This window comes from Neophocaena asiaeorientalis, unplaced genomic scaffold (assembly GCF_003031525.2).
Source record: "Neophocaena asiaeorientalis asiaeorientalis breed wild unplaced genomic scaffold, Neophocaena_asiaeorientalis_V1.1 scaffold698, whole genome shotgun sequence".
In the NCBI taxonomy this organism is placed as follows: Eukaryota; Metazoa; Chordata; class Mammalia; order Artiodactyla; family Phocoenidae; genus Neophocaena; species Neophocaena asiaeorientalis.
The window spans coordinates 1,680,180-1,705,534 of NW_020171993.1; the positions used below are offsets into that span (position 1 = coordinate 1,680,180).

The 25,355-nt window shown below is 45.2% G+C and overlaps 1 protein-coding gene across 2 annotated transcripts in view; it reads right to left on the minus strand.

Annotated features, from left to right (window-relative positions):
* Positions 1–25,355, minus strand: part of PRKCH (protein kinase C eta) — a 219,929-nt gene that overhangs the window by 11,474 nt on the left and 183,100 nt on the right. For both annotated transcript variants that reach the window (XM_024748244.1, XM_024748252.1), the window contains exons 11-12: positions 10,952–11,090; positions 10,114–10,302 (exon numbers count right to left, since the gene is read on the minus strand). In XM_024748244.1, the coding sequence (XP_024604012.1) occupies positions 10,114–10,302; positions 10,952–11,090 (328 nt within the window). The remainder of the gene's footprint in view (positions 1–10,113; positions 10,303–10,951; positions 11,091–25,355) is intronic.

The following is a 25,355-nucleotide window of genomic DNA, read 5'->3' on the forward strand; positions in this document are numbered from 1 at the left end:
CTCCCGATGAAACCCAGGCCAACACCCTTCTTTATCCTGGATACACATTATCTTGGGTGTCCAAACCAAACCTAACTACCACCTGCTAAAATGTAATGCTCTTTGATCACTGGAAGGGACAAATGAAAGAAAACGAAGTGTGCTACTTAAGAGTTTTTAAGTGTGTTCCTTAGAGTTTTTCCAACTTAAAACAAAAAGCTCTTCTGACCCACAGACATCAGTTAGCAAACCCCTACACAGAAAAGATTTCCATGCTCATTTTACAAAACCTGATATCTTTTTTTTTTTTTTTTTTTTTTTTTTTTTTTGCGGTACGCGGGCTTCTCACTGCTGTGGCCTCTCCCGTTGCGGAGCACAGGCTCCGGACGTGCAGGCTCAGCGGCCATGGCTCACGGGCCTAGCCGCCCCACGGCATGTGGGATCTTCCCGGACCGGGGCACGAACCCGTGTCCCCTGCATCGGCAGGCAGACTCTCAACCACTGCGCCGCCAGGGAAGCCCAAAACCTGATATCTTTATGCTCCTATCTGAGATATGAAGATTAAAGAGTCATGTGGTATTAATACTTCATTAAAAAAAAAAATCCTTCACGCTGCTAGCCACAGATAAAATGTAAGTTTCCTAAGACTAGAGGTCCTGAACAATCTAAAATGGGGGAAGGAAGTTGAGAATAGTAACTTTAATAAAATGATAAAGAATGCCAAAAATGAAGCCTCTAGGAAGATCAGTATTTTTCTGTTTTCTGCCAACACTAGCCTGGCCTATCTGTGAATAAATGGTCCATTTCTGAAGGTGTTAGTTTCAGTAAGAAGCCTGAAGCTCCATTTCCTTATATGGGAACTCCAGTCCCGGCAAAGGGCAGGGGCTGCCAGGCTTCACGTTAACCACCCTCTTTTTAAAGGACCTTTTAGTAACTTACTTTTGGATTTTCCCTGTAACACTATTTGAAAAATTGGCTCTAACGATGGAGAGCTGGATCCTCTGCATGACCCCGGTCCCAGTTTTCCCTCCACTTCCTCAGTCCCCTCCTGGCTGACCACCTTTGGCTGCTGCCTTGCCCATTCCAATCTTTGCCAGGAGGGGAGTAGGAAATGCAGAGGATCAAGCCCAGTGCCGCTCTGGTCAATTGCCTGGTAACAGATGTGAGACACACTCAGGGCTAAAAGAGGATCCCAAATTACTTGTGGTTCCTTCTCTGTACACAGAGGCAGATGAGACTCCTGCAGACAATGCACAGAGGATGAAATCTGATAGGCGTGATGACAGATAAGCCCACATGCAAACACACAGCTTAATTTCTGTAAAGCTTAGGAGCAAAAGCGTGCTATCATCTCCTTCTGAGGCCAAGTTTACAATGCCTCCCGAACTGACAAAGGTGACTCAGGAGAATGCACCAAACTCCTTTCAGCACTTCTTTAACCTGGCCACCTGTGTGAGCCCGGAGAAAAGGGCGTTGACCTCACCCAAGTCACCACTGGCGCCTTGAGATCTCTCACCACCGGAGATGATTTAGCACAAAGGAATGCTCAGCTCAGAGACAGAGGGCATCACCTTCCTGAGCTCTGGGGACTCACGAGGACTCCCTCAAGTCTTTCTGGAGCTGATGAGGCCAAAGCTCAGCGCAACTGCAGAACCTCTAAGCAAACCATACATTTTCGTCTGTGTCATGATTATTCACATTTTGGGATAATTCAGTGCCAGTTTAGGAAACTCGGTAACATGGTGGCCAACAGAAAACGTGTATTTATACCAAAACCAAGTAAAAAAAAAAAAAAAAATTAAAAAATCATCTTTAAGGTCAGCAATCTAGAAAGTCTAGGTCTGTTTTTCACACAAGAGTGTGTATCTTTATCTTTCCTGTGCTACCTTCTGTGGGTGTTGCCAGTTTTTACAACCTGTTCTCTGAGGGGGGAGGGGAGGATGGTCTTGCTTTTGGAACACGCACGTGTGGGCATTTAACACATACACCCCTTCACAGCGAAGATGAGACATGAGAGACAAAAGGGCAAGCAAGAAAAATAGTCTTCCGCTGTACATTTTGGGGTGAATACTATGGTTATTTTCAGTTGTCAGGATCACTGGTTAATGACTTGGGAATTTTTTTCAAGTAGAAAACTGGGCTAAAAGCTGTGTGTCCCCCCTCCCCTCCTCCCGCGACTCTGTGCTCCGTGGGGAGTGTTCTCACACGCAAGTTCTCAGCTCTCTATCCAAGCTCATGTGAAATTTGGGAGGACTTTTGGGTGTATGGCTACCCAATCTTGGGGGTGGGGGTAAAGATGATGATGGGAAGGGTGAGGGGAAGGAAAGTAATACTGGGTTAGGAGTTACACTGGGTAAGATGTTGGTGCCCATCCTGTTCAACCCCTCACTCTCCTTGAACGACAGACAAGAACACCCCTCACCCCGAATTCAGAGGATGCACTGACGTTATTATACCATACGAAGCCCCCAGGTCTTGAACATCTATGACTCTCTAGTGCTATATAAATGGGCATCCAAACAGCTTCTACAGACAAGGAATAATAATAATACCTTCTACTTACAAAGGTAAGAAGGCATTCAGAAAGCATTTCCTTCTGAAGGGAAGAAACAAAAGGGCAAGTAAACTATCCAGCAGACACCAGTTCCGGGAACAGTGCTGACCTTACCTTCCAAAGAGAGGATCATCAGGAAATCTCAGGAAGCCAAGTAGAGATGACCCACCATGCTGATTCGGTGGTGAGAACGGATGTGAAGGGCTGGCTCGGGGATCTTGGCTTTCCTGCCTCGCTGGTGGGGGAGGATGGCACACAGAGGCGAGGGCAGCAGCATGGGCAGAGCTCACCAATGGGTGTTTGCTCCTTCTCTGTTTATTTGTTAAAAATCTTTCTTTGGGGTGCACTCAGGTACTCAACTTGGGGGTCGGGGAGTGGGGAGAGGTAAATTAGGAGTTTGGGATTAACAGATACACACTACTGTACATAAAACAGAAAAATAGGGGCTTCCCTGGTGGCGCAGTGATTGAGAATCTACCTGCTAATGCAGGGGACATGGGTTCATGCCCCGGTCCGGGAAGATCCCACATGCCGCGGAGCAACTAGGCCCGTGAGCCACAACTACTGAGCCTGCGCGTCTGGAGCCTGTGCTCCGCAACAAGAGAGGCCGCGACAGTGAGAGGCCCGCGCACCGCGATGAAGAGGGGCCCCCGCTTGCCACAACTAGAGAAAGCCCTCGCACAGAAAGGAAGATGCAGCACAGCAAAAATAAATAAATTAATAAACTCCTACCCCCAACATCTTCTTTAAAAAAAAAAAAGAAAAATAACAGGACCTACTGTATAGCACAAGGAATTATAGTCAATATCTTGTAATAACCTATAATGGAAAAGAATCTGAAAAAGAATATATATATATATACATATAAGTGAATCACTTTGCTGTACGCCTGAAACTAACATAACATTGTAAATCAACTACAATTTTAAAAAGGTATAAGAAAAAAATGCTTAATTGGAAAAAAAAAAGGCTCCTGGGAAAACAGAAATACAACTCTCTCCAAAATGAAAAGCTAACACAGCCTCATGTACAATTAAGTGCTTAATAATCTTGATGATGTTGGTGGATTGTTCAAAGGGAGGATGAAGATAATGACGCCTCTCAGCGTGCTGTAAAATTACTACTCATGACGTAACAATACTAGTAACTTACTCCTGTATTGTGCATACCACTTTGAAAATGCTTTCATGGTGCTACCTCACTTGAAGTGGGTACTGTAGGTGTTCTCATCATTGCGTTACAGAGGTAAAGACTGGAAAGCAGTGGCAGGAGTAGAATGAGGTCTCGTGCCTCAGACCAGTGTGTGCTCCTTCCATTCTACTGTGTGAGGTTGCTTCACCTCTCAGCCTCAGCTTCACCTACCAACCAGGGAGATAGACAAAGTGTTTTTTTTTTTTGCGGTATGCAGGCCTCTCACTGTTGTGGCCTCTCCCATTGCAGAGCACAGGCTCCGGACGCGCAGGCTCAGTGGCCAAGGCTCACGGGCCCAGCCGCTCTGCGGCATGTGGGATCTTCCCAGACCGGGGCACGAACCTGCGTCCCCTGCATCGGCAGGCGGACTCTCAACCACTGCGCCACCAGGGAAGCCCTAGACAAGGTGTTTTTAAAGATCCTCCATCTCTGAAATTCTGTGTTTCTGTTTCTAATAGTCACCAAGCTCCATGACAAATGATTACAATCCAAAACGCATGCACGACTTCCTAACAGTTTTTGGAACTATGTAAGACACTACCCAGTGGAGTCAACATTAGGAACTTTTTCTTTTTTAATTGAAATATTCTTGATTTACAAATGTTATATCAGTTTCAGGCATAAGACATAGTGATTCAAAATTTTTATAGATTACATTCCATGTATAGTTATAAAATATTGGCTATATTTCCCGTGTTGTTTAATATATTCTTGTAGCTTGCTTATTTTATACATAGTAGTTTATACCTCTTAATCCTCTACCCCTTTCTTGCCCCCTTCCCTCTCCCCACTGGCAACCACTAGCGTGTTCTCTATATCTGAGTCTGTTTCTTTTTTGTTATATTCACTAGTTTTATTTTTTAGATTCCACATATAAGTGATACATACAATATCTGTCTTTCTCTAACTTATTTCCCTAAGCATGATACCCTCTAGGTTCATAACATTAGGAACTCTTGAAGTCACCGAGCTCCCAGAATCACAGGTGGTCACAAAATCCTTGGAAAAGGCCTGAAGTCTGTATTTTTAAAGAAAGCAGTGTACCTTACCTTGATCTGGAATTACACAACAAAACGAAAGCTTGTTCAGGGTCCTTAAAAACATTTCAACTTACCTACCTCCTAACAGATACTTCCCCAAGCTCTCGGTTTTCTGGCCAAGGACCATTTGCTCCTGAACCTGGCTAGCACTACTCAAAAGTTATTGCAAGCATCAGTTTCTGGGGAAATCACACTGTAAAACCACTGGCCTATTTCACCACAAGTCGAACTAGCAGATGAGCTGCAGACTGAGATGTTTACACAACCTGAAGTCATTCCTTCCTGATCTCCTCTTCCACTGTCACCCTTTCAATACTGGTGTCCCCAGGCCTTGTCCTCCGTTTACTCTTCACCCTCTCCCCCAGTCCATGCCTTCTCCCCTGTTCTCACTACCATGCTACAGCGGTCACCTCCTACCCCTCTCCTGAGCTCCAGACCTATGTGACCAACTGCAAGGAACAGACCACTTTCTGAATGTCTCCCCAACCCCTCAGAGGTCCCATTTCCTAAACTCATCTTTCCCAGCCCCTACCCTGCACCTAACACACCCACGGCGGAACTGGTGCCTGGAGTTCTTTGAACACGCAGGCTGCCTCTCCCCTCTGGGGCTTTGCACAAGTTGTTTCCTCTGTCTAGAATACCCTTCTCCCCCTTGTCAACCCTACTGAACGCTTATTTGTTCCTCAGCACCCAGCCTACATGCCGCTTCCTCTGCCTTGTCCTTATGTCATTTCCCTGTCCCTAACCCCAGAGAGAGTTTTGATCATTCCTCCTCGGCAGCCAGCTAAGTATCCGTTTACGTGTCCTCATTCCTACTAGGCTGTGAGCAACAGAAGAGGCCGTGTCTTTTCAGCTTTGCTTCCCGGCACTTAGCGCAGGCCAAGCCAAGGGAAGGCATCTGACAAGTATTTGCCGAATGGAACTAGACAGGGATCCTAATTCCCTAAAGTATCAGTTTCTCCTTCTACAGTCACAGGCTCATCTCAGGTCAAGAGAGAAAGACTCAAATGCACAATCTTTAAATAACACTAACATTGTTATCATAAACGTTATATCTTACTTTACGGAAAGATAACTAGCTGGCAGATTCTTCCTCTGTGGGTATTAAGTACACAGGACCCTGGTAACTTCCTCCAGTGGCTCATGCCTCTAGGACAAGTGGAAAGAATCACATCAGGGAGTAATCTGGGTGCTAACATGTGGTGCTCTAAGGGTACAGGACACTTAGTAATGAGACGTAGAAGAAAAATGGGGAAAGGCCATGTGTAGCTAGCTTAGAACCCTGGACTGGGAGTCAGGAAAAGCTGGATTCTGATCCCAGGGTTTTTTCCTTACTGTGGTGTAACATATAGAACATAATATTTACCGTCTTAACCATTTTTAAGTGTACAGTTCAGTGGGATTAAGTCTGTTCACATTGTTGTACAACCATCACCACCATCCACCTACAGAACTTCTTTCATCTTCCCAAGCTGAAATTCTACATCCCTTAAACCCTAGCTCTCCACCCACCCATGCCGCCAGCCCTCGGCAACAACCATTTTGCTTTTGTCTCTATGAATGACTATTCTAGGTACCTCCTGTTAGTGGAATCATACATTTGTCCCTTTGTATTTGGCTTATTTCATTAAGCATAATTCATTCAAGGTTCATCCAGGTTATAACGTGCATCAGAATTTCCTTCCTTGGTAAGGCTGACTAACACATTTTGTTTATCCATTCATCTATTGATGGACACTTGGGTCGCTTCCACCTTTTAGATATCGTGAATAATGCTATGAACATTGATGTACAAATATGTTCGAGCCCCTGCTTTCAATTCTTTGGGATATACAACCAGAAATGGAATTGCTAGGTCATATGGTAGTTCTGTGTTTAATTTTCTGAGGAACTGCCTGCTATATTACTTTCCGCAGTGCCTGCATCATTTTATATTCCCGTGCGAGTTGCGCAAGGGTTCTAATTTATTTTTTTGTTTTAAGTAATGTGCTGAATGGCCTTTGGTGAGTCACAATTTCTCTGGACCTCAGTTTCGTCATCTATTAAATGAAGGAATTTTAATGGATAATCTCTTAGGTTTCTAGTAGCAATTAAAAAAAAACTGTAATGGTCTAATTGAATCAAGTTGCAATTACAGCCAGAAAGCAGTTTAAATGGTTTCCTAATAAAATAGAGTCATAATTTTTCCGAGAAAAGGGCAAAGGATCTAAAAATACACCCAGGGCTTCCCCGGTGGCACAGCGGTTAAGAGTCCGCCTGCCAATGCAGGGGACACGGGTTCGAGCCCTGGCCCAGGAAGATCCCACATGCCACGGAGCAACTAAGCCCGTGTGCCACAACTACTGAGCCTGCGCTCTAGAGCCGGTGAGCCTCAACTACCGAAGCCCGCATGCCTAGAGCCCGTGCTCCACGACAAGAGAAGCCACCGCAATGAGAAGCCCGTGCACCGCAACTAAGACTAGTCCCCGCTCGCCGCAACTAGAGAAAGCCCACGTGCAGCAACGAAGACTCAACGCAGCCAAAAGATAAATTAATTAATTAAAAAATAATAAAAATGCACCCAGCTCTCACTGATGACAGTGGTGGCTGCTTCCTGAGCACCTACTCTGTGCTCAGCACTGTCCCAACTATCCTCCACGCATTATCTCAGAGCCTCAGGGTACAGATGTGGAAACCGAGGAGCGGCAAAATTGTGCCATCTTCCCGAGGTCCCACAGCCAGCAGGTGAAAGAGTCAGTATCTGCCCTCGGACAGCGCTGCTCTGGAGGCAGGTTCCTCACCACCACGCCCTGACCCTTCCCTCCTGGGTGCTTCGCCCCAAGTCTTCAGTGCTCTTCATTGTTTTCTTTCTTTTCTTTGATCACACTTCTGTTTAGATGTCTCAGTCCTCTGCCAAGAACAGCTGAATTTCCTCAGCTACAGCACTGAAGCTTTTTATTTTTAGGTCTGGAGGCTGAAATGTACAAAACTGTCTCAGAAATCCTCTCGGTGATTGTTTTTAGGTAATTTTCTCTGACACCTTTTCCAGTGTTTTCCAGAAAATCACTTTTAAGGTACACTCCTTGAAGGAGGAAGAAACAGAATGCTTACTGTGTTCCTGTGTGGTTTACATATGAAGTCACTGCATCTGGGCAGTAACCCTATGACATGGATTTTATTACCTCAATTTTATAAGATTTTATGAGCAAGGACACGGAGATTCAGAGAGGTGTGTTAGCTCATCAAGGTCACTCAGCCAGAATGTAACAGAGCTGGGAGATAAGACCGCCACGGGGTGAAACCCAAGCTCCTTCCTAGGGGGGAGACTCCCGGCAGAACACAGAGAGCCACTTAGGAAAATCAGTGCTCGGCCAGTGACACACCATGACCCGCTACCATGACCCGCTGAGCTGCTAGCATTAGAAAGGGGCCAAAATAAAGGGAAGTGAAAAGGTTCACAGCTTCGCAGAAGGAAGTAGAGGGAACAACTCAGTCCACACTGAAGAGTAGATTCTCTTTAGGTACCAGAGGCTCTGTTTTCTCCCAGAACAAAGATTGTGGAGGGAGGATATTCCTGGATAACATATATTCTAGTTATCAAAAATATTTCTATATACCTCAAAGATATAGTTTAAAGTAACTGGGGGAGGGATAAATTAGGAGCTTGGGATTAACATACACACACTACTACATATAAAATAGATAAAAAACAAGAACCTACTGGATGGCACAGGGAACTCTACTCAGTACCCTGTAATAACCTATATGGGAAACGAATCTGAAAAATGAATACGTGTATATACATAACTGAATTACTCTGCTGTACACCTGAAACTAACACAACATTTTAAATCAACTATACTCGAATAAAAGTTAAAAAAGAAATAATTGGATTTATCTGGTTAAGAAGAAACCATCTTAATAGTTCCATATGATCTTAACATTGCTTAGTGCCTGTTCTAGGTTTTACAGGGATTGAGTTAAAAGGGGTGAAATCTAGGTCCCAGATTTAGTCAGGAAGAATTCTCTTAAGAGGATTCTAAATGCCAGAAAGAGGTTGAGGAATCCTAAAAACTGGAAATAAAAAAATTGAGAGAAGCAGATGTGGGTTAATGTTCAACTCAAACGATGATGTGGTCTCTGAAGACCACCGTAGAGAATTCTCAGGGACAGTCATCCCATCAGTCCCAGGACACAGTGATCTGTATACAAGATGTCCTTAAAATGACACTAATGATATGACTGGAGATTTCTTTTTCTTTTTTTTTAAGATTTTAAATTTTTTGATGTGGACCATTTTTAAACCATTCAATAAGACTTTACTGAATTTGTTACAATGTTGTTTCTGTTTTATGCTTTGGGTTTTTGGCCATGAGGCCTGTGGGATCTTAGCTCCCTGAGGAGGGATCAAACACATACCCCCTGCATTGGAAGGTGAAATCTTAACCACTGGACCACCAGGGAAGTCCCTATGCTGGCAATTTCTAAAGAGAGACAAGTCTTTCAACAGCGTGGCTAATTAGTTTTTTTGTCTCAAATCACTAGAAAGGATATGATTTGAGCAAAGTAATTCTTATCCCATGGATACTATCCAGGAGAGAATGGATTGTTCTGAGTTTTCCCTATTTGAAGAATATTCATCTTTATTCCTCCTATGCATTTAGTGGGAAATAATACATGATTTTCTAATACAGAACTGACCCAAATTATATGTTATTCTCTCATTACATGTTACTTTCTTATTTTCAACATAAAGCATCAGATCCACTTTCTTCCACACTTGAAAATAAGGCTTCCAGCACAATGCCTTAAATGCACGAAAGACTTTTTCAGTGTGATATTCTACACTGCACCTGAATCCTGGGCCTGGCACCTGACTTGCACCAGGATAACATGGAAGCAAATGAGATCTTGCACAACTTTGGAAAACCTCTCTTCTCCTCTCCCAGCACTACAGGAAAGGCCCCTTCACCCTTCGATGTTGCCGACAGAAACACAATCCGTATCGAAACAACCGGGAGTGCTGTTCACAGGACCCAACGGCCTTATGTGTCCCGACTGGATGAAGCGGGAGCATCACTTCACCTACACTGAAGCCACAAGTGCTAGAAATACTTGATATATGGCAAACAATGCTATCAACTGCTCATGCATTGGCTCCAAAATAACTATTGCGTAAGAGAAAAAAAAACAGCCTGAGAAAACTCTGCTTCTTTGATTCTACAGATTAAAACACAGATTTCAGTTAGAGCTGGTAGCTTACTGGTGGGTGGTATTCAAAAAACAAACAAACCAACCCGAAGCCCAAGAAGCACACTCGTCAAGCTGGTTTGCAGTAGTTCAAAAGCTGGCTGAGCGCACCAAACTTACAGATTTCAGGATCCCTGTGGCATCTTCATGCAGCCACGTAGGGTAGACCACTTCATCGTTCAGTATGGCTTCAAAGAGGTCATCTTCGTTCTCTGCTTCAAAGGGCGCGTGGCCACAGAGCATCTCGTAGAGCAGCACGCCCATTGCCCACCAATCCACTGCGGGCCCGTAGAGCATCTCCTGGAGGATCTGTGCATAGGGGTAATGTGAGAAGAACTTCGTGCATCTGATGAACAAATACATCATTAATGACTAAGGAAAATGATGGATTAGATGAAGTAAAACAAGGGAGTTTCCTACGTTGGCATACGTGTTTCATTCCATCTCTAGAGGGTGGTCTGTTCTCCCTGGGGTCAATTCAGAGGCCTTGTCATCCAGGTGATCAAACATCTATGGCCTGCTTAGGCCAAAGTAATAGTATATGCAGATCCAAACCAGAAAGGGTTTTGGAACTATATCTGTGGGCTCACTCACTCCTATGGGAAAGATTCAAGAGCTTGTCTTTATTTCTGCTAAATGGGGCTGGGATCAAAGCACTGAGTAGAGGTAAAGAAAAAAATTAAATAGCTGTGCCTGGAACGTACTTTGTCCTCATTCAGGGCTAAACCCTAAAGCAACTGCAAAGTTTACAAAACTTTTGGACTCACATTTGTATCGGGAGGAACCAAGGACATTTTCAGCCTTCATTCACCCAATGAGCCACAAAGGAGTCTGGAGGCGTCAACTTTCAACGCCGCCCACCAGGCTGCAGCACATCAAGGCAGCCTGTGTGGCTTTTCTGACGGGACTGCTAGAGAGCCTGGATTTCCAAAGCTGCTCAAGGAGCAAGCACACTCACCTCTGGAGCAATGTAGTCGGGTGTGCCGCAGAAGGTGGCCGTGGTGACCCCGTTACAGATCCCCTCCTTGCACATTCCAAAGTCTGCCAGTTTACAGTGACCCTCGTGGTCCAAAAGTACGTTGTCCAGTTTCAGATCTCTGCAAGAAACAAAAAGCAGCAGGTGGTGGGGCAGCCAGGCCCCACGCCATCCACCTGGCTGAGCTGGGTCACGGGATGGGAGATCACGCAGCTGGGAGAGCTTTCTGCACACGCCCTTCAAAGGGAACACACTTCCTTGTGTTATCTGGAGAACAAATTTGGATCTGCTCTTGACATTTGCCTCATGGTCCCTAGACGATGGTTCCATCTGAATGGGCTAACCACATATCAAAACACAGGCTGCCCATTAGAAACTGAGAACGTGACTTCCAGGCTTCCCACTTACCTTAAGCCCATGAGACATCCACCCACCCGCCCCCTGTTCTCTGGCTTCTATCTCTGCCCACTGGACTTCACTCGGTGAACATTCCGGAGCAAGTGACCACTGTGTGGCACAGACTGTGATAGGCATGAAGAGTACAGACGATCCTTCTTCCTAAGGAACTCACAGTATAATGGGGAGACAAATATTTGCTAGACTGTAAGCTCCATGGAGGAGGGACCAGGTGGGTTTTGTTCACCATTGTGCCTAGCATAGTGCACTCAATAAATATTTGTTCAAAATGTATACATATAGATGTGTGTGTATAGAGATATACACATGCATACACACACACACAGGCACACACGGGGGAGGGAGGAGAGGAGAATGAGAAGGGGGGTGGGGAGGGAGACAGATAATACAAGTGGCACAAAGGAAGTATGAACAGAGCGCTGTGAGAGAAACACAAGGAGGAACAATTCATTCCTTCTAGTGGGAGAAGAGAGGGGCATACCTACAGTGCAAACAGAAAATGAGCTGGGTCTTAAAACGTGAGTCAGCATCTTCCAGACAGGGAAGGGGTGTGAGAAGTTCGCTGTGGGCAGGTGGGCAGGGCTATTGCATGGAGCAGACGCAGAGGTGTGAGGTGCAGGTGGGCTCAGGAACCCCACGTGGTGTAGTAAGGATGGAGAGGGGGCTCGCATGGGAACACGGGGGCCAACAAAATGCCAGGGCTAGAAGGCAAAGTTAGGTCCAAACTGTGAAGTGTCCTGAATGCCACACTAAGGAATTCTGATATTTAGATATTAGGCGAAAGTGACCCACTGAAGCTCTCTAATTAAGATTTCCAGCTGATGAGAAAAGATCAGCTGGAGGCAGCTGAAGCAGTCCAGGGAAGAGACGACCTGAATGAGGACAGTGACAGATGGAATGAAAACTAGGGGGTCAGTCAGCAGGGCTTTGGTGAAAACACAGTTAGTATTAAGGCTCGATGACCATTTAGAGGGAGATGAGAAGCAGCAAAATTGATGACCCCTGGGTTTCTGTCTTAGATTCAGTGGGTCAGTGGGGACGTTAATAACCAGGGAAAAGCAAAACAGGGTAAGAAGAGGGTTTGTTTAGGTGTACCCCAGATACACAGAAGCCTCAGATATTATGGTGAGCACAGGACAAAAAAGGCACTTACCGTCCCTCGCCCAACCCCTAGGAGCAGCATCCACTTAAGGGAAGTGCGTTTCCAGCAGCAGAACTGTCTGGTAAAAGGCCTCAGTGGAGGCAGGAACATGGGTTGGATGCTAATAAAACTGTCTGCAAGTGAAAGGCAGTGCCCCCTGAACACCGCCTCCCCAACACAGGCTTCTGGCACCACCTCTGCCATCGCCATGCATATCCGGGCATCATTAAAGACGGAGGTCTGGCACCATGGCAAACTGGGAGAGTCCTACACACCGACGCCATTGCCAGCCTCTAAGCTCTGCCTCGGGAGAAGTCCAGAGAAGCAGCTTTGCCTATGGGGCGACACCTTTATGCTTTTGGTTTTTGAAGGAATGACGTGCTCAGAGGCAGCCACGTGGACTTATCAGTAAGGAAAGGCTGCCCAGCCAGAAGGCGATGCTAGGTGCCTACCCTTCCCTGGAGATTTGCAGTCGCCTGCCAGGTGGGAGGCTGCCATGGCCGCGGCCTCCTGGGGCTGTGCTGTTAGGAGTGCTGGCGGCCCCTCACTGGGCCTCTTCACGTCCCCAGTGGGCTGTGTCGAGGCACTCAAAGCTCTGTTCTCCCATCCCTGCTCTGACAATAAAGGTCTGTTGGGCTGCTTGGCCCGAGGGGAAAGGCTGGTCTCTGTCCAGCCCAGAATCACGCTGTGGCTCAGAGGAAGCAGGTGATGACAGAACTGGTGAGACTGGTTTCCACACTGGGCCCTGTGAGTTGATCCAGCTGGACCATGCAGGTCTTACAGACAGTGGTCACTGGAAGACACCCAGGAATGAAAACCAAGTCCTGTTTTCCAGGAATCCCCGATAAGCGAGGTGAAAGCAGCAGAGCTTTCTCAGACCAGCCTCCTCTCTGTGCTTGCGCTCCAGGTGTCTCCCAGGTGTCAGGCAAAGATGTGCTGGGTACTTGTGCAGCCACCGCAGGAAAGCGAGGCTCCTCTGCCTCTAACCCACACCGGGCCTCCGTCCTCCCATCAGGCTCCCGCCCCTTTCCCTGAGCAGAATCCCACTTCCCTCACAAGCAATGCTTTCAGTGGGCTGTGGTCTGTGGAAACCGTATCCTCCTCCACTGACCCCTAGACACACACACCCAGCACGAGCAAGATTTGTTTAGCCAACGTGAAGGCGGAATCCCAAAAGCACAGGTTGGGGGTGAGGATGATACTGGTCACGGCCACCGCCAAGAGCACGGTCTCACTCAGTTGTTCTTCCAGAAGTGGTTTCAGACCCGAGGCCCTATTAGCGCCTGGTTGTCTGGCTCCTCTGGGGACTGATGCAAACATTATAATCTCTAACCTCGGCCAGCCACCTCTAGTCTGTGGCTTCAGGAGAGACCAAGGCCGTGGGGGACCCGAGCCTGGGGACTGGCTTTATCAGCACCATGTTCCAGCCCAGCGGTCCAGGCTCGTTGTGGTCCTGCTCCCAGAGCGCTCTGACTCTCTCATATTGCCAAGCAGGGTGACTGCATTTCTGAACTCTCCTGAAGCCGTTATGCCTGGTAAGGGCTCGGAAAGGATCTCCTTGGGTAGCAGAAACAAGTACTAACAGAAACCCACAACGGTCTAAAGAGCTGGCCTGAGATTGCTCGGGAGAGCTTGTCACTAACAACCCAGGGAAAGAGGTTTGATTGTTTACTGCTCAGCAGCTGTCACAGGTAGCAGGAATTGTTCGGGGAGAGAAAAGTGCTTTGTCATCAGTTTTCTAAGCTGCCCGTCACAATGCCCTCTGCACACAGCAGTCTTGGAACACAGCCCGGATACTCAGGACACAGAACCGAGCAGCGCTGGGGATGAGCCTCAGCCTGGTCATAGGATGCCCCAGGACACAGAGGCAGGTTATTTACCTCAGTCCTGAGTCCGCAGTCTCATCTTAGGCATTCTCAGAACTGGACCAGCCCTGAGGGAAATGCCATTGCTCGTTTCACACCAGATGCTACCTAATAGGACAAAACTCTCAAATTGGGATCCTAAGGGGGTTCGATTAAGAGCATAACATAATCCCAGGCTATCCGTTCTGCCCTCAGCCCAAATGTCTCCACCCTCCACTGTGGGGTCTGTTCTAATGTCCCCAGCTAGTCAACTCTGCCCCTGGAGCACGCAGTTCGGAGCCCTACGACAGCACACCTTTCACTGCACTCCAGAAGACTGTCTATGCACCTGCCTCCCCCCTTGGCTGGGGCTGAGCCTTATTCCTCCTTAGTCTCAGCTCAGGGCTGGCAGAAGATGCTGACCAAAGACATAAACAGAAGAATGTCAGATGGATAACAGTGAGTTGTGCTGGTCAGTTCAGAGCCTGTTTTATTTTTAGGGGAAGGAAGTAAGTTCCATAAACTTCACTGGGACTTTTGTTCCAAAGTAATTAAACCCATAAAAATCCATGCACTTTACCCCTTAGAGAGAGATTCCAGGGGAAAAGAAGAGCCCTGAAATATAAGTTCAAATTCTTTGCTTTAGTGAAGTTGGAGAAAAGGAACTGCTTTAGGAGGGGCAATTATAAAGCAGAGAGGACCCAAGCATAATCCTTTCCCCTGGTTTACACGCAGACAGAAGAGGGTTTTCAAACAGATGCCAAGGTTACAGAACCATTTATGGCCACGGTCAGCTTCCGCTCTAAGGGTAAATAGATATCTTCACTTCAACAACAACAACAAAAAAAGCAAAAAAGTCACCCTCTGACTCCCGAATTGAATATGAAATATGCAAAGGTCCGTTTTTGGCTTTGGAGTTCCTCAGCCTCCTCTGACCACATGTAACTCGGCAGCCAAAGTTAACAAGGCTACACAATGAAGACTACAAGTTCATACAGGGCAGAGGCTCAGATCCTAAACTGCTGAATGCACACTTACGGGCTCATCGTGCATTAGCTTATTGAGCACTTGTATTTAACAGCTATACCTTTGTTATGCAAGCACCGAAGGGGAGAAAGAGTTATTTTATCCTCCCTGATGGTCTGAAAGGTACATTGTTCTTGCCGGGTAATCAGGGTTACTTAAAATGCCCACAGTGGTTTCAGAGAGGATTCTCAAGTGGTTGAAGACAAAGGAAATTCAGAAATTGTATTTATTTTGTTTCCACCATGAGCTATTCTGAGAGTCATAAAACATAATGACAAGAGACTTACTGCTTAGATCACAAGAATCAGTCACTCTTCCAAAAGAAATAAAGGACAGTGAGTTGAGAGCTGGCTCCCTGAACAAGAATGCATCTAAGAGGCTATTCAGTAGCTATTTTTAATGTATTTACAAAAATTTTTATCTTGGAAAACTTCAAACTTATATAAAAGTATAGTGAATAACATAATGACCCCTGTAGTGATCTCACAGCGAAAGCCGCTATCAATGCCCCACCATGTTTCAGCTGTGCATTTTCTCCCTTCTTGACCCACCTTTTCCAGATCTGGAAGCAAATCCCAAACATGAAATCATCTCATTTATCCATACTTTAATATCCAAATCTAAATGACAACAGTTTTTTTAATGAAGTACAACTTTGCTATTGGTTTTCCTAAAATATACAGTCAATATACTATTGTAAGTATATTGCTTTTTGTCTGTTTGCTCATTTGGGGGTATGTGTGTGTCCAGGGAACCTGAAAAGACCTTCTGTGGATGATGATGATGATGATGATGATGATGATGATGATGATAATAATAATAACAGTGTCATCAGTAGCTAACATACATTGAATGTTCACTAAATGCTAAGTGCTTTATCCATATTCTTATTTTACCTTCAAAACAACCCTATGAAGTAGGCTCTACACCAACATCATTTAGTGAGCCAGGGATGAAGTCAGGATTTGAACTCAGTTCTGCTCACCTCCCTCCAAGGCTTGGGCTCCAAACCCACTACAATAGGCACACTCTCTTCCATGCAGTACTATGGTGTCACTGGCTAATCCTCCTGGTAGACTGCTTCCTGAGAGGACTACATCAAGTGAGAAACAAGAACCACCTGAAAATCAACAAATATCCTGACACTGAATTATGCCCAAAGGCCATTTTTGTGCACATTATTAAATGCATAATCAAAATTCTGGAAAAATGATTTTTTTGCTTTGCTTCTTAGCTTGTGCGTGGAGGAGCTGACTGGATTTCACACAATTCTTGAAGGTACAGGAGTAAGGGAATGCACAGCAAATCCCTCTCTAGTTGTCAAATATTGAGAAGGTAACTTGCTGCCCTCTTCTAAGGAAGAGAGGCTGGCATGTGGGCAAGAGTTAAGAGGTGGCATTTGCCAAGAGAGTGAATTTGGATTATGATCTTAGTTTCAAAACAAAACCATTTAGGGCTGGCTTGGGTTTTGAATATGTGGGTTTATATAAACTTGACATTTTTTCAAAGCAAGACGGACTGTATTAAATTGGTAAAAGAATTTTGAAAAGTCACTGAAATAACAAAAGCCTAAAATTTGGTTTTATCACAAGTTAGATATAGTAATGCCATTCATGTCACCTCAGAGAAGACATTCAGACATTCATCCACCCAACAAACCTTTGGGTGCCATCTGTGAGCCAGGCAATATGCAAGGGGCTCAGAATATTGAAGGGGGCAGGAAATGGCAGGAGCCTGATATACCAGGGTCCAGGGAAGATTTCAGTATTCAGCCCAAGAGTTAAAAGAAACCACTGAAAGGTCTTACACAGGAGAAGGATAGCATTAATCTGATTTCACAACAAGCCTCCAGCCACGGGAAGGATAATAGGTCAGAGGGGATGAGAACAAACATGAAGAGACCAGCTGGGAAGCTAATGGAGTATTCAGAAAAGAACTGATGGTGGCCTGGATCAGGGTGGGGCAGTAAGGTAAAGAGAACTCGATCGATGGAGAACTACTAGGGGAAAAAAAGCAATGGGATTTAGTAATGCAAGGATGTAGAAGGTAAAAGGAAAGAAGGTATGAGCACGTTCTGGCTCAAAGAATTTATTTTGGACATACTGAGGTTTTTTTAGACATCTGAGTGGAGATGTTTAATGGGCAGCTGAATATACATGGCTAGAACTCAGACGAAAGGCCAGGCAAAGGATAGAAATTTGCAAGTCATTAGCTGGGTGTGGATGAGTTCACCTGGGGAGGGAGAATGGAATAAAAAGGAGAGGGCTTGGTACTAAGCTTTGGGAAGTGTATCCTGAGGATAACATCCCTGGTCTTTTTCACACTGAGACCACAAACACGAGAGAGAAACGATAGTCAGAGTGGGTAGCATAGCTGAGTGCCGGGAAGCAGGGATCCAACTCTTTTGCTTCCAGTGGATCATATGTGGTCCTGTTAAGATTTAAAAGGAGTAGAAAACATTACCCTTTTACATTCAAAACCATCTTATGGATTCTTTCTAGGTTAAACTGTCAACCTCTGCTACATGAAGTGATGATTTGGAGAGTGTAAACGTAAGTCTTATTTTACACAGATGTTTGTTGCTGTATTGTACATAACAGCAAATTTTGGAAGCAAGCTAATTTATTTATTAATAGGGGAACAGCTAAATAAATGATGGAACATCCATGACAGAATTTTATGAAAGCTATTAAAATCGTATGAAGGGCAAAAAAATGCAGGGAAATATTTATGACAGGATTTTTGTCTTTTGAAAGTTATTTCTTTGGGGATTATACAAGCACTATTTTCATTACCTAAAATGTGGTCATTCCTGAAAAAATTATGGCGAAAATGACAGGTTCATAGTCGTCCAATCTTTTCTTCTTAATGCTACACTACCATAAATCAGGAATTAACTTGCTTTTCTCACTTAATGAACTTTTGGACACATTTCTATATCCTGTAGATCTGCCTCATTCTTTGTAATGGTTACAAAAAATTCCATTATAAAGATGTTTCATAATTTAACTAGTCCCCTCTCTATGAACATTTAGATTGTTTCTAATTGTTTGCATCTTCAAACAATGGAGTAATGAACATTATTTGCACTCTTGTAGGAGGGTTAAATTTTTAGAAGTGGAAATGCTGTGTCAAAGGGTATGAATATTTAAAATTTAAAAAGATGTTGAGCAACGGCCCTCCAAAAAGCTGGTACCAATTTATACTCCCACCAATAGTGTACGGGAGCATCCATTTAGCTTCCTTATTCAGGTTAGATGTAATCATCCTTGTATCCTTGCCAATTTGCTGGGGGAAAATGATCTCATTGCTTTAACTTCATTTCCTGATAATTGAGATTAATCTTTAAAATATATATATGGTTAATGGCCATTTGTATTTCTTCTGTCTGTTGCCTATTCACAAGTTTTACTTATTTTAAAATTTGAGTTATTTTTTAGATTCTTTTTTAGAGGCTCCTTGTACATTATGGATAGAAGTAATTTGTTATATGGGTTGCAAATATTATTGTTCAGCTTGTTTTTGTTTTGTTTATGGTAACTTTCATATTTTTATATAGTCAAATCTATCAATCTTTTTATAGCTGCTGGGTTTCACAACTTATTTACAGACTGATACGATTCTAAATAAAAAAGCAGAACACGAAATTGTATTTTCAATATTCTCTTATGTTACAATTGTTGGAGTGGGGGACAGAGGGAAGAAAGAAAGACAGGAGGGAAAAGGGAGAGGTGGGAAAAGCTAAAAGAAAACGATTACAAGTTTATTTCTAGGTTATATGTTTATGAATGATTTTTCCTTTTTTGTATTTTCTAAATTTTATAGGAATTACGTATTACTTTGATAGCCAGCAAAAAGTCATAAAATATGTATTTACATCTTTTGGCTTTAATCCTTTTCTTTGGTCTCTCTACTGTTTAAGGTTGTAATTCCCAAGGAAGATGTGGAGGGCAAGCGATCTACTGGTAGGAATGGAAAGGATTTATTCTGGAACCCAGGCCGTAAGGGAACGTTGAAAAAAATCACCTGACTCGCTTAGGGAATGTGAACATTTGTGGACTCAGAATTCTGACCTGTTGTCATAAGCTCATTTTTTTAGCCACTGAAATTACCAATGCTTGTGGATAGCACTGGTATTTTCAATAGCCCTACGACATGTCCCTGTAGTCTTAACCAACTTAAGTACGAAAATGAGGCCCCTGCTAAAAGAAGCAACGTTCCCAATTATTAAATGAGGTCCCCATGCCATTTGTCCTCATGAAGTGACAATCTACCTGGTGTTTGTGAGGCTGATCTATTGCAACATCAGCTTAGGAACAAATACATGAAGCATGAACGTTCACCATTATGAAGGTAAATGCGAAATAACTTACTTTCCGGTAAATGAAAGTCGATAAAACAATTTCCAACCCAGGAAGTGTTAGAGGCTCCTTTGTGGCTCTTTTCCCCCTATCTTTTCATATTTCTTCCCAACAGCTATTTGAGATGGCAAATGACCACAAAAATGACTCCGTGGCGAGTCTGGCTATTATACTCCCTTTAAAATGGGGCCAGGGACTCACGAACTAACCCCCACAGGCCAGGTGCTGGGCTCTAACCAGTGCTGGTGTTTGGTGCACTTGATATGCAGGCCGCCTGTTTCCACCTTCACTCCTGTGTACACACAGGACCAACTTAACTTGAGCAAGGGAACTGAGAGATTGCCCCTTGCCTTGTCTTATGGTAGGAAAAATAAGTGCAAAGAAAACATTCGTTGACTCTCTGGACAAATGCAAGAGGCAATGAGTTTGGTTAATGTCCGCACTGCAGGTCACACACCTCCTCAGGACCATCCAGTGAATGAGCCATCAAACCGGCAGCTGAGCCTTCGATATATATCTTTTCCTTCCACACGCCCCCACTCCCAGGAGGGTTGAAATTCCCTGGCTGAAGCGGTACAAATTTATTTAGCGCTCCTTACAGTACTCTTATTTTATAGTTGCCAAGAAAACCTCTCTCAGCGACACTTCTTGCCAAAACGCTTCCTACGTGATACCTGACAGCATTCGCTGAGAGAGCCGGAGGCAGGGTGGAGGGCTTCAGACAAAGACACCAGGGAGATGACAGCCCCTTGGTGGTCAGCGAACTCCTGGCCATTGGGCCTAGCTCCGACCACACAGAAAAGATGCCGGGCCCAACGGCATACCTGGACTTGATGGTCCAGGGGGCACAAAGTGATCAACAAGCTGAATCCTGCTTTAACTCCGCAGGCCCCCCGACTGCAGAGAGCCGAGTGCAGCTGCTCCATGGAAAACTACCTGCCAGGGCAGCGTGGCTTCCCAACCACAGAAATCCAACAAGGAAATGGAGGTTCTCAGCTAGCAAGACCGCAAATAGCATCAGTGAGTCACAGGGATACTGAGAGCCTGCGAGCTGGGGTCACGGTAGGCGGGGAGGAGACCCTCCCTGGCTGGCCGTCTGCAGGGCACGTGCATGAAGATGAAGGATGGAAAGATTTCCAGTAAGGAGGAATCAGAGCGTGGCTCCCTCCTAAGCAGAAAGATTTTAATGACAATCAGGGCAGCTGTGGAGGAGCGGGGGAGATGGGCAGGGGCAGACGGATCCTACCAGGTTTATGTCGGACACACGGTGCCAATACCAACAAACGGGTTCACAGAGTGAAACTCTGTTAACGTTACCGGGCACACAGCACTAGGGAAATGCTAGCCATGGTTTCTGGAGACAATGGAGACAGTGAGACATCTTAACTTGTCTAGCTGCGGCTGGTTCCCTCTAAGGAAACCCAAGGCTCTTCTGACTAATGAGACTAGATCCTGTCACTGGGGCTGGTTCTCTGAAGCCAGTCCACTGCGAAGAAACAGTAATGTCCCTCCTCTGCCAGGGTTACAGCTTGGGGCAAACAAGCAGCAGAAACTGGTGCAGCCATTTGCTGAAGGAACATGCAGCCTTGCAGACCACGTGAAGGGGGACGTGGGTACTGCTGGGAGGGGGTAAGGAGGAATGTTTTATGACAGGAAGGAGTAGAGTTTATAGCCCCGACCCCCCCAAAAGCAGGCTGCTTTTGGCAAATGGCTAAACACAAATCTTTGCCAGCATTAGTAATACCTTATGCAATAGCAATTTCAGAGGGGAGGGGCTGCAAGAGCAGGGGAGGGGTGGGGAGGGAGGGAGCCCTCGGACGACCTGAACAGGAACTTTTGGCCACAATCAACAGGTCTCATCTGGTTACCTGCTCTCCCTATCCGAGCAGAAACCTGAGCCATCTAAACGGAAGTCTCTGAAAAAACCCAAGGACATCTATTCAGAACCACTCCCAGGCCCTCAGAATTGAATAGGAAGCTCACATCTTAGTCCTGGATTATAGTCAGTACTGCTTTGTTTTCTAATGATGTTTTGCATAAAAAGTCTTGCTTTTCCCAATCAGATTACAAACTCCAAGGGGAGGCCTGGAATATTCCACAGCTCATCCCCAGACTACTGATCACAGGCTGGACTCAGGACAGCAACACACATCTGAGTTCCTTTCCAAGAAGGAACTTTACTGATTTCCTCCTAACGCTGCGCATGTCAGAGAAAATGTGCAAAGCATCACATTTCCCCCTAAGATATCTCCCTTTGGGAGAAGTCATTGCTACTTCCTGAACACCTACCTAGTCTGTTCCCGGTACTTGGTCTTGTAACCAAAGAGCCCAGGATTTTCAAAACAGACATTTAAGTTGTTCACTTTGAAATATCTGAGTACTCGTCTGTGGGGACACTGTCCAAAGACTCGCCAATTTTATGTAGTAGTATTCTTCTTAATAAAGGTGATCTGTTAAATGTGTAAGAGTCATCATAACTTCCTAAGATCTTAAAAGTCAACAGAATTCACAAATCAGGGGGAAAAGTATTTTTAGCTTGTGCATCTTATTTTTACTTTAGAAAGTATCACCAAACTTGTAAGCAGAAGTAGCAGCTGGACATACTTTTTGAGAGGAGACTAACATTCTTCTTGCCTAAATGCTGGACTAATCTTGATCCAGTAAATAAAGGCTATTTCAGTTTGGTCACTTTCCCCAGCTCCTCAGTTTCTCTGTTAAAACACTGTTAAGGTCACAAGGTGATCAACCTTAGTCTAAACAGTTACTAACCCCGGATTTCATTCCATAAATAACCCATGCCACAACATCATACATATTCCCATATGTACATTACAGAGGCAATTAAAGACCTTTTGCAAATATAAGGTTTTATGCAGCAATAATAGTGGGGCATATTTTCCATTTCCTAGGGAACCATAGTCCATGCTGATGATCTGGTAACAAATCCAGAGTGATCAATTCTGAAGACAGCAAATCTGGACTTGTGGCCAAGAATGATGGATGGGCAAATACTCGATTACGCCCTTATGGAGCAATACAGCCCCCATTTGCCTCTTTCAATCTGCTTCCTTCCCCCTCCCCTGGGCAACCTTAGGGAGGTTATTCGACTGACTTTTGTCTGCCTGTTCCTAGGAAGTGGTGTAGTGTGAGGTTAAGGGACTCTGGAGCCAGGCATCCTGGGTTTGAGTCTTGGCTCAATTCTTTACTAGCTGTGTGATCTTGGGCCATTTACTTAATCACTCTGCGTATATTTCTTATCATGAAACACAGATAACGAGAGTTCCTGCCTCATGGGGAATTATGAGTGTTTCAAATATGAATTGCTTAAAACAGTGCCCACAATGCACTGAAGTGCTATGGAAGCATTAGCTATTATTTCCTCGTCAACAACAACAACGAAGAAACACATAACAGATAACAGCATGGCCGGTTACTTAAGATTTTTATGAGAATCAAAACCAATAGAGAGGATACACGGACTTTATAAATCCTAAGTAACTACGGTAAGCTTTTGAGTTTGAGGCAGGGAGGTCTGTTAGGTTATTAAGTGATACATCTGGCTTATAAACGGCTCTGCGGGGAAGAGAGCAAGAAGCCAAAGCACCGTGCCACGCAGTGTCCCAGCCTGACGCCAACAACGAGCCAAACGTCTCAAGAACTGGTGCAACCCCATCATCCAACACCTTCGTCTCCTTTGCACGTCTTTGCTGAGACCACTTTCTGAAGCACTAAGATGTAGGAACAAAGATCTCTGTTCAGCATCAGCAGCCCTGCCCAGCACAACGAGAAAAGGTGGGCTTAAGTTGAACTGCCAGGCAGTTCACTACAGGTGATCCATTCTTTCAATCAGACGAAGCTGGAGGAGGAGAGGGAAGTCACTAAATCCTGTTGTTGGCTATCAATACCATCGCTGTGGCTGGGGACATTTATTTCCATTCTGAAGAACCGACATGGGATCCACATCTCACAATGCAATCAAATAAAACTCAACTGGTACACCCAGTCCTCGTTTTCTACTACCCTCTCCCTGCCTAATTATCTAGGACATAAACCCAGTTATGGAGATGGGTCTCGTACATTCAATGATGTGATAAAACCCAGGTCCTGCAAGGCCACTTTTGGGAGATGTTGTTTCTAATTGTTCACTGTTTAAACAATATGGTGATAAATGAAGGTATCTTTTCAGTGTGTCTAAATCGATTAATATTTTTTATCACGTGTTTTCACAAATGAGCAGTCAACTCCGGGTACCATTTAAGAATTTCTATCAAGGCCACTGCACTGGTGTTCACCTTCCTTTACCACAGGAAGCCAACAACGGTCACAGGTATTCAAAGGAAGGGGCAGGCAGAGAGCATAAGTTCCAAAATCCTGCCTCGGGCTGCTATTTTATGATTCTCATTTTCCCAACTAAAATGTGATATCCAAGGTGATGCCTCCTTGTTTTCATTTTTCTATCTTTGTATTTTTGAGTTCCCTTTGGCGCCTAACACTGTGCTTTGCACCTACTGAGCCCCTAATAAATGGCTGATATTCTTTTTTTTTAATAAATCTATCTATCTATTTATTTATTTTTGGCTGCATTGGGTCTTCATTGCTGCGCAAGGGGTTTCTCTAGTTGCGGCGAGCGGGGGCTACACTTCGTTGCGGTGCCCGGTCTTCTCGTTGCGGTGGCTTCTCTTGTTGCAGAGCACGGGCTCTAGGCGCACGGGCTTCAGTAGTTGTGGCACGCGGGCTCAGTAGTTGTGGCTCACGGGCTTGGTTGCTCTGCGGCATGTGGGATCTTCCCAGACCAGGGATCCAACCCATGTCCCCTGCATTGGCAGGCGGATTCTTAACCACTGCGCCACCAGGGAAGTCCCAATGGCTGACATTCGGAAAAGCATGCTCCCTCCGCCATCTGGTGTTAGTTTGGTCCTGAGACCCCAAAGAAGCTGGATTAAGGGAGGACGTGGGGGACTCTTAGGAAGCTGGTTGATTCTGGTTTGTGCTGGAACCCTGACACCCATCTGGGACCTCTGGAGCAGACATGAAGCTGCCATTGCCTACTGGGGTCCTGTCTTAGAGGTGACCTAGGACCAGTACAGTACCTCAGGAACCTTTGTGGCTCTGAACACACTTTCAAGTCCACCCCGCTCCAGACATGAATCCTTCCTGTCCCATCTAGAACCAAACCAATTCCATCCAAGAGAGAAAGGTAAACTGGCCCTGCTTGGTGACTGCCTCTTCATGTTGGGCTGATAGGCGAGAGCAACCTGTGTTCCTGTAAAAGGAGGATATTAAAAATTCTGTTGACTTCCTAAACAGGATGTATGTGAATTCAACTGACTACTACAGGACACAGTGAACCTGGGAGTGGATTCTGTCATTAAGACGGTGGCCATGAGCGGAGAGCACAGGCAGTCGGGCCAGCTGGCTGAGTGCTGCTGGGCAGTGTGCAGGCTGGCATCTTGGTGCACCAGAACCTTCTGAGGGACACACATCCTACCCTCTCCTCAGAGGCAGCACAGGGGGTCAGGTGGTCAAGCTGGAATGCAGGTACTATCTGGTGCACTGTCTAGTCAAGGGACAAGGACGCTTGTTCCAAGCAAGAAAGC